The 10,428-nt window shown below is 43.7% G+C and overlaps 1 protein-coding gene across 1 annotated transcript; it reads right to left on the bottom strand.

The window, feature by feature from the left end:
- Positions 1-242: 242 nt before the first annotated feature.
- On the bottom strand, positions 243-9,388 carry LOC119336144 (actin-related protein 3-like). Its single transcript, XM_037608158.1, has 10 exons — positions 8,974-9,388; positions 7,848-8,082; positions 7,505-7,762; positions 6,663-6,809; positions 4,980-5,072; positions 4,513-4,632; positions 1,409-1,519; positions 1,200-1,325; positions 960-1,052; positions 243-655 (listed from the first exon to the last, which is right to left on the bottom strand). Exons 1-10 carry the CDS (start codon positions 9,018-9,020, stop codon positions 575-577), a joined length of 1,311 nt encoding a protein of 436 aa, XP_037464055.1. The 5' UTR covers positions 9,021-9,388; the 3' UTR covers positions 243-574.
- Positions 9,389-10,428: the final 1,040 nt, after the last annotated feature.

Raw genomic sequence — 10,428 nt, 5'->3', positions numbered from 1 at the left:
ACGAAGATGACCAAGTGCCGATCCAACACTACTCAAGACTAGAACCTTCCAAAAGAGGACCCGCCTATAAATTACTTCAGCTCACACTAAAAATTATGGACATAAATAAAAGTTACCTATAGAAACTGCTCTCTTCATGTTCCAAAACGCCAAAAAGTCCCCCATGCCCGTCGATGCGGCATGAGCAGATATTGAGCACCCGTGGCAGTCTCGCATTTCTCCGGATCCGTAGCACAAAATAGTAAAAGGGAAACAAAATAGCGTTAGACACAGACCTATACATAGCAAAACTCTTTCGGCAAACCCTCTATCTAGATGAAACAAGAATACAAGGGGAAAACATATCTCTGCTTACGACCACAACTGGCTACAAACAAACATGCACCTGGAACAGGAAGAAAATTGCTGACTATACACAACATGTCGTACAGAACAGAGAGAGCTACATATTGAGCTACAAATCTATCGGCCCAGTGATGGTTGAGACGAGCCAAAAGGAGAATCAATTTTGACTCTATTCTATTTGGAGAAACCTAGTAGAGCTCCTACATAAAATGTCGGATACGTCAAAACTTCAGTACATTCCTTTGAAAACGGTGCTTGTTCGGCAGATGCTTGCTCCATGCTCCTCGTAATCTTCCTTTGTGTGGCAACACTGAATGAGAACAGAAAAAATAATCACTTAATTCCATGTATATCTGTCTATTCATGTGGACAGAAATATGACTGGAATTCATAGCTCAATTACAAATGGCAATGTCTGGAGTGGCGTGGACTGAAAGACTTGCAATTGTAACTTGGCCTTTCATCGACATATAACAGTTAATATTGCAGAGGTACGCAATTCTATAAAGCTAAGGTACGCAATTTGCGTACTCTCGAAAAAAATAAAATATTGCAGAAATATATGCACTAATATTCACTTCTGCATGTGAAATGAAGTGTCAAGTGGCAGGTACCTCGAAGAATTCATGGCTGGATGCAGCTACAGAACCCCCGAACCAAACTGCGTAGCTCTGTATAGGATGGGTGACTACGTTGACCTCAACAGGCTGGCATCAAAATAATAGACAAACAAAACATATAGAATCAATCACATATAGACTATTGATTACAACAGGCTGACATTCAAACATGAACATATGGAGGACAATTCAACTAGTTATGGAATGAGCTCAGTCAAGCATTGTTGTACTTACTTTCACCTCCACATGATGATGTGCATTAGTTTCGGCAACACGTTCGTCTACTATCTTCTTTATATTATTTTGGAGTCTCTTGTGGAAGTCTTTAAACATGGTAGTTCCACCAGATAATACTATGTTCTGCAAATTGTGGAATTTCATAGTGTCACATCAACATGTCACTTTATATTCTTAGATGTGTTTGCAGAGATCAAAGAAAGCACCTTATACAAAGCTCTCCTTGTGTCAATTGGCGCAGATTGAACACAGCTGTCAATCAGTTCAGGTAAAGGAGTGGAGAAGTCAGCAGAGTACATCTCAGGATGGAAGAAGATCTGCATTTTGTTATTAAAAAGTTACACTGGTTCCAACTACTACTTGTGTCAAGTGCAAGAGCAAGGACACTTGTAAACTGTTGCCTCTTTATTCTAATAAAAATGTGTAACAACCTACACAATTAAGTTCAGCTAAAAACAAACATAAAATTATTAGGATTTCCTTTAGAGCCTCTCGATATATTTCATAACCCGCATAGACTAATGATAAACCATTGCCCTAGAAAAATCCTGAGCTACTTATATTATTTACGTATTTATGAATAAAGAAAATCATGATCCAAATTCCCATATATTGGTCAACCTGTCTGTCAGTCCGATGATACTTCTATAAGTATGTAATAAGGCATTGAAACATCAAGTCTAAACGTGCAAAGGCGTCCACTGATTTGATGACTGGTTATAAGAGCTTAGCAGTTCAACATAGTTTCATACCTGTGAACCATCAGAATTACTAATTTTTAATCTGTTGGGACCCCGTATTTCCATTATTACTATAAATCTTGAAGAATGAAATGGTTTCTTCAATCGGTCATACATGTTCTATCATACTACATAGCTTCCAGTCTATTCCCATGATGTAAACAAAATCAAGCACCCCCTCCTTTTCAAACATATTTTGTTTTAGAGTTGGGCAGAACATGTCTATTATTGCTCATCTCTTCCTCACAAGGTCATGAAATAACCTATTTTTCCTCCCCAAAGCAAAGCATGCAAGCACAAGAGTTAATTAGCTCTCCTTTTTGTGATATTGATTAAGGGGCACAAAATGAGCAAGGGTCTTTGCATTTGACTTGACAAGTGTGAAGGGTAAGGAAGCTAGCCGAGCCTAGTAGGATCTGCTTAGGTAGCTAGAACGTAGGGTCCCTGACAGGTAAGTTACGGGAGCTAATTGATACAGCGGTGAGGAGAGGTGTTGATATCCTTTGCATCCAAGAAACCAAATGAAGGGGACAGAAGGCGAAGGAGGTGGAGGATACCGGCTTAAGCTGTGGTACACGGGGACAAATACAAACAGAAATGGAGTAATCATCTTGATCAACAAGAGCCTCAAGTATGGAGTGGTAGACATCAAGACGCAAGGAGACCGGATTATCCTGGTCAAGCTGGTAGCTGGGGACTTAGTTCTCAATGTTATCAGCACGTATGCCTCGCAAATAGGCCACAATGGGAACACCAAGAGGGAGTTTTGGGAAGGCCTCGAGGATACGGTTAGGAGCGTAACTATTGGCGAGAAGCTCTTCATAGGAGGAGACCTCAATGGCCACATGGGTACATCTAACACAGGTTTTGAAGGGGTACATGGGGGCTTTGGCTATGGCATCAGGAATCAAGGAGAAGATGTCTTAAGTTTCGCTCGAACCTACGACATGATCGTAGCTAACACCCACTTTAAAAAGAGTCGCATCTAGTGACTTTTAGTAGTGGTCAACACTCTAGCCAGATTGATTTTGTCCTCTAGAGAAGAGAAGACAGGCGTGCTTGCCTAGATTGTAAGGCGATACCTGGAGAGAGTGTTGTCCCTCAACATAAGCTTGTGGTGGCTGACTTCCACATTCGGATCCGTGTCCAGCGGGATAAGCGCACCAAAGTCGCTAGTATGAAGTGGGGGAGGCTCAAGGGGAAGGGGCAGCTTAGGCTTTCAAGGAGAGGGCCATTAAGGAGGGCCCTTGGGAGGAGGGAGTGATGCAAACAATATGTGGATGAAGATGGCGACTTGCATTCGTAAGGTGGCTTCGGAGGAGTTTGGAGTGACCACGATAAGTAGAAGCGAAGCTAAAGATACCTGATGATGGAACGATGATGTCCAGAAGGCTATTAAGGAGAAGAAAGACTGTTCCAGTTGCCTACACCTAGATGGGAGTGTAGACAACATAGAAAGGTACAAGGTGGCAAAGAAAGCTGCAAAGCGAGCTGTGAGTAAAGTAAGGGGTCAGGCGTATGAGGACCTCTACTAACGCTTAGACGCGAAGGAAGGCGAAAGGGACATCTATAAGATGGCCAAGATCTGAGAGAGGAAGATGAGGGATGTCAACCAAGTCAAATGCATCAAGGACAGAGCAGATCAACTCCTTGTGAAGGACGAGGAGATTAAGCACAGATGGCAGGAGTACTTCGACAAGCTGTTCAATAGAGAGAATGGAAGCTATACTATTGAGCTGGACGACTACTTTGATGATACCAGCAGGCGTTTTGTGCGACGAACCCAGGGTCTGAGGTCAGGGAGGCTTTAAAAAGGATGAAAGGAGGCAAGGCGATAGACCCTGATTGTATCCCCATTGAGGTGTGGAGAGGCCTCAGAGACATAGCGATGGTATGGCTAACTAAGCTATTTAACCTCATTTTTTGGGCAAACAAGATGCCGGAAGAATCGAGGCTGAGTGTTGGCCGACTAAAAGGCGGCATGTTCAACAGTTAGGTGTAGCGGAGATGCGCATGTTGAGATGGATGTGTGGCCACACAAGGAAGGATTGGGTCTGGTATGATGATATATGCGAGAGAGTTGGGGTAGCACCAATTGAAGAGAAGCTTGTCCAACATCGGCTGAGATGGTTTGGACATATACAACGCAATGCATAGGGGGCGGTTAAAGCGTGCTGATAATGTCAAGAGAGGTCGGGGTAGATCAAACTTGACATGGGAGGAGTCCGTAAAGAGAGATCTGAAGGACTGGAATATCAACAAAGAACTAGCCATGGACAGGGGCGCGTGGAAGTTAGCTATCCACGTGCCAGAACCATGAGCTGGTTTCGAGATCTTATGGGTCAACTCTAGCCTACCCCAACTTGTTTGGGACTAGTTGTTGTTGGTTGTTGATTAAGGTTAAAGTAAGAACATTATGACTTAAATTGCATTGGCAATGTAAACTGACAAGCATTCTGAGAAAAAATGGCAAGGCTAGGGCAGCATCTATTTTGAAACGGAGGCAGAATTGAACAGGCCCACTGCATGAAAAATTCCCATGAAATTGAAAATACAGTGTACGGACAAACCTCTGGTCCAAGAAAACGCTCATATCCAATGTCAATTGTGTATGGAATCCCAGTCTTCGGTTTGATTGCAGACCATTGTTTGATATATTTACTAGGCTTGCTGTCATGCTTCTTGAACTCCTGAAATTATACAATTCAACCGCCTATCATACTTGTGAACAGATAAATCCATAAAGAAAAATGAATATGAATAAATGAGTTGGTATTGCAAAAGGTAAAGTCCAAAAGGTAGGTATTAGTTGCTATAACAACAACGCAAGCAAACATATGCAGCATGTAGACCAGTTCCATATAACAAAATAACAGTGATTTCTCAGCATTGCACAGAATAGGTTTTATATATTTGACTTTAGTGGAGAAACTTCAACTCTCAAATATTCCACTGAATAATGTGCTTGTGTAGATCATTGGAAAATACAAGGACAAGAAAATATAATATCAAGACATTGGTTCCAAGCAACACATACCTTGACAATGTCTGAAGGAGTATAGCAATACGTTTCTTTCACCCTACGAGCTATATCCAAAGCATCATCAGGTGGAAGAAGCTCACCCCTTTCCTGCATAACGCACGATGATACTAAATCACCAACAGAGTTTCATATTATAATAATACTACACGTCATAAGCATAAAAGCAGCCATGTACGTGCAGATATCTATCCCCTCTGATCACCAATGAATGTTGTTTTGGACATAGACACAGACTTTGATCATCAATTTATACAAAAATATGTTGCTTGAGATAAAAATAATTATGCATTACAAAAATGTATTCTCACAATGAATCTAGTAATACCAATTTCATGTTGCCAATGTAGGTAATATTTTCCATTGTAATGGTCAAACTTAACAATGTTTGACTGGTCCAAATCCTAAAACGAACTACATTTGTGATCAGAGTACCATGTTTCACTAGCTTCTACAGAATGGGCCACAACCAAATATTCAGGGCAAATGATGTCGCACTAGTTCTACAGTAAAATGGAGTTTCTTACCCAGATGACAACATTCCAGTTTTTCATTTTAAATTACATATTTTCATTCAATCTAAAGTTGCAACTGAGGCTAAGAGGCCACCCAAACATTATGACAGCTATTATGGACATGGATCCACAATGAGATAATTTGGGTATAGTAAAGGTCTGAAGACCAACGAGAGGGTCCTCTACTGTCCGGCAGCAGAGCTCATCCCTGACGTGGAAGAAGCTCTGAGGCTTATTGGAACTTTTGTTCATTGAATTGTTGTCTAAAAACAGGTAAATGCTAGTCATTTATATAAAACAACTAACTTGATCCACCAATTGGATCACAACAGAAACTATTGACCGAACAATAATATCTTTCTAACTTAATTGGACTCCACTTAATTTAAAGTACAAATAGCATCCAACATTGATTATTCAACTCGTTCTAGTTTTATGCAAGTACAAGTCTATTATTGTTGCTGGTTCCGTATAATTCCGCTGCACATACGACTCAAAGCCGATAACAGCAACACTTGTGAATGCTATGGTGCAGGTTTTGTTTTCTAGATTTGTGGGGATCCAGATAAAAAATTGCCATATTTCATCAGACATGTTCACAAAATCAACTTCTTGTGGATGATATATGGTCTGTGGGTATAATACGGGAGAGACTGGAACTTTAGGTATCCTTACAAAAGGAATGCGAACTCTTCCAAGTTGATTAATCAAGAACCATACTGACCAGTGCAAAACTAATGTCAGGATACTAAGCAATAACGCACAACAGATCTAGGGTTCACATATTAACATGATCACTTACCAGGAGGCTTCAGAATAGATATCCATGAAAGTAGAAATTATTTGACTGAAGCATCGTTTTGGCTTTGTTGACCGACATGCAGTGTTATCCGATTATTACTATCATTGAACTATTCAGATAAATATTCTAACATAATAAATATTTTCTGTTCCTTTTTCCTGGATAATTCCATACCACCCAGACTTCAGGAAAATCCGAAAATTGCTATTCAATTGTTCTGGTTTAGTCGGAACTGCACAAACTTGCTTCTATTAATGTATTTGCAATATGCAAGTACTGGATACAGAACCTATTCATGTACAGCATAAAGGACATCGACACCCTAACATAACCCCAGGAAAATGTGGGAAGAAAATTAAATACCTGTAAGAGCTGCATAACAAACTGAGTTACATCACTTCCCGAAAGAGGAAAAGACTTTATGCTACTCCCAATTACATAGCCGTTTACAACTGGCACAATATGTGGAGCTCCATCCCCAATGTCAACTACTACACCTGTCATATCAGACTGACAAAATATATTGGTCAAACTCACAAGAAGAGTTGTATCCTGCCAGAACACTTGATATTTAGATGAGTCTACTTTATCAATGATGATTACTCCTAGGGTTTAAATAAGCATTAAGTTTGATGTTTCATGGCTGCATGCGGCATGCATCTTCTACGGTACTATTTATGTCTAGAACAAAATAATCTTTACAGAGCTTCACAACCACAATTCTCGATAAACATAAGTTTTAGTTAGCAAGTTAATTGCGCTCATTGCAGAATTGGCGAGTGAGAAATAAGCAGTCATCACATAATTCTCACGAAATGGTTTCTTCATATCATGAGGTTGTGTTACGCTCAAAATGCTCCAGGGTCCATGCTTATGAGTACGGAATAGCCAAACATATCTCCAAATTGGAATGGAAACTCCAGGGGCTGGCAAGCAACAAATACGATATGAATGGGTAATATAATCCAAAGATGGACCAAAATTTTGTCGAAACATGCAAGGCAACTATTCCAAAGAACAATATGTAAAATGTAAAAAGGGAGTTTATCTTAATGTAGGTATGAGATCAATATGAGAATTTTGGTTATCTGTTAAAACGTTCACAAGGCGATGTGTTCCAGTGAAAGAGATGAAGTTCACGGGTTGATGACCATCTTGATACTTGATCAAACAAAAACATGGAAGGAGGTGAATTCAAGACCTACCACAGAATCTTCTGAATCCTCTTCAGAAAGAGTTTTCAGATATGCAAATCCAGCAGAAAGGCTGAGCACAGATTGCACAGAAATATATAGACCAGGGACATTAAAGGTCTCAAACATAATTTCTCCCATACATTCACGACTTTCCGGCGTACTGACAGGGCTATCTGTAAGTAGGAAGTAGTGTTCCTCAGGATTGCACCGTAGATAATTGAAAATGGATTGCTGCCAAAATCTCTCCATTGTATCCCAGTCATTCACCTGGAGAGCAGGGGAAAAGATATGACATAGTGGCATGGTGCACCCGCGAAGGACAATATTACAAACAGAAAATGTATATGCATACCTGACCATGACGAATTGGGCTTCTTAAACTGTACAGGCCACTAGTTTTAAAATGTGACAGAGCCTCATCCCCGATAAAAAAATCAAGATCAGCCATGACACCTGCATTATACTGTGCTAGCCAATTTGCACTACTGCACTGCTCTGATTGGTCCAAGAAAGATTCATTCACAGCTACTACAGTAGGGATGGTGAAAGACGGCTCGGAGTTACCAGCAAACCCAAGTTTGCTGTACCTAAACATAAGAGCATACAGATTATGTAAGGGCACAGTGTGATGAGCTTAATAGAGCAAATTTTGCATGTGACATGCCTATGGAAAATTTCAAGCGGCTTTGAAGAAACCAAAACAATCCGACTTCAAGATAAAACGCTTGTGCGCGGGAACAGTTATTTCCTGCCTTCTATCGCAGTCCGTTAGCGATTGCCATTTTTATGTTTCACAGAACACACACAGTGCATCAGTTAAGACATGTTATAGTACTTCGTAATAGTCTACAGTGTAACAGTAACAATTTGAGCTAAAGGACTAGAACAACATTACTAACTATAATCCCCAAAAAGTAGAAGCAGTCCCTAGTTTTTCCATTCGTAGCTCCAACCATTAAACAGACAGATATTGCCTCACCGCTGGCAGCGTGGATTTAAAGACTAACCAATAATGAATGGACCAGCACCTAGTTCAACCAATGATGAAATAAAGATAGCCATAGAAAGTCCATAAACCCAGTTTCAATTCCTACCTTAAGTTCACTGTGGTATTTTTTTCAAACATGCATAGAAATTCGTGTCATTTTAGGTTCAGGTTCACCATACTCTAGAACGCTCGAGCTACCAATGTGAATGTTGGCTCGCAATTAGGGAGCAAGCCTCACCGCGTGACGTGCCGTTGGTGGTGATTCATGTCCCATTGGCTAACGAAATGCATTTATTCCCACGGCAGTCGGTAATCCGATTCGACCTGCCCCAATCCGCCTCTAGCGCGGTCAGCGTAAACATACGGGCACGCACTCAGGGACAAGCACAAACGAAAGGGGGAAAAAAAACCTAGCTCCTGCTGCGAGCGCAGGCGCTAATCACACCAGAGGTACAGCCGCAGGATCGGACGGAGAGATTCGGAGTTGTACCCTGTGCCGTTGTCGAATACGACGGCGGGGCGCTCGGAGGGGTCCATGGCGGGCGGCGTCGGCGGCTCCGTCGATTCCCCGCCGGCTCATATCTCGTCCGCAGCCGCCCGGGGAAGCATGGGTGGACGAGGGCTGCCGCGATCGCTCGGCCGAATCGGCGGGGAGGAAGACGGGGACGCGGCTGCGGCTGCCACTGCGCAGTCGGTGGGGGATCGATCCGCGCAGGGTGGGTGGGGGGGTTTGGGACGCGATTGGGGACGAGAAAGAAAGGCTCGGGAGATTGGGGGGAGGAGGGGCGTGCCAGTCGTGGCGATTGGGGGGGTTGGTTGATTTGGTTGACGAGGGAAGCGGGAAGGAAGGAAGGGAGCACTTGCAGGGGAGCCTCGCCTCGGTTGCTGTGGCATGGTCGGAAATGGGCATGGAGGCGCACTAGCACTGGTAGGTTGTCCGTGGTTCAGTTGGTCCGCACTTGCTCCGGTCGTGGATCAGACCAACCCGCAACATTAGAGCAACTCCAAACGAACATGCGTTTCGTCCGTTTTTTATCCGTTTGAATCGGTCAAACGAACGTCTGTGTCCGCTTTTTGATTTGGGTCTGCATGTGTGCCCAACGGGTGACCGACGCATTTTTGTCATGTCCGTCATGTCATTTCGTCGAACATGTAGCAGGCAGCGGCAACGCGGACGACGGCTACAGCGGCACAGGCCCGGCGTGAGTCCGAGGCGAGGCCGGCTGCCGGATGCGGCTGGGACGAGCGTCCGGTAGTACACAGTTGCTGCGTGCCGCCCAATGCTCGATGCCAAAACAATGGCAATGCGCGCGCCGCTCGCTTTGGGCGAGGAAGCGAGCTAGCTCATACTAGTGCGTCTGTGATGTATTGGGGCGTCATTTTGCTCGGTGCTGCTGGTCGTGGCCTCCGTGCAGTCGTCGCCCGGCACCTGACTCGCCATGCCCGTCCCGAGCTCGAGCTCGCCCGGCACTTGGCTCGCCGCACCCGCCCCCGCTCGCCGAGCCGCGCCTGTCCCGAGCTCGAGCTCGCCCGGCAACTGGCTTGCCGCGCTCGCCTACCGCTCGCGGAGCCGCGCCCCGGCCAACGAGCTCACCGCGCCCGGCCGTCCCTCCCTGAGCTCGCGCGCGCCCGCCCCCTGCAGCAGCTCGCCGGGGCTGCAGCAGCTCTCGCCCTGCACGTCGCGCCCGCAGCAGCTCACGCCCAGCAGCAACTCGAGCTCGTCGGCATGGACAGGCGTGCTCTTGAAGGTAATATGCCCTAGAGACAATAATAAAGTTATTATTTTTTTTCTTATTTCATGATAAATGTTTATTATTCATACTAGAATTGTATTAACCGGAAACATAATACATGTGTGAATAGATAGACAAACATAGTGTCACTAGTATGTCTCTACTTGACTAGCTCGTGAATTAAAGATGGTTAAGTTTTCTAGCCATAGACA

This window comes from Triticum dicoccoides, chromosome 7B, assembly GCF_002162155.2.
Source record: "Triticum dicoccoides isolate Atlit2015 ecotype Zavitan chromosome 7B, WEW_v2.0, whole genome shotgun sequence".
In the NCBI taxonomy this organism is placed as follows: domain Eukaryota; kingdom Viridiplantae; phylum Streptophyta; class Magnoliopsida; order Poales; family Poaceae; genus Triticum; species Triticum dicoccoides.
Note: the sequence above shows the minus strand (reverse complement) of the source record. Positions and strands in the feature narration are given on the sequence as shown.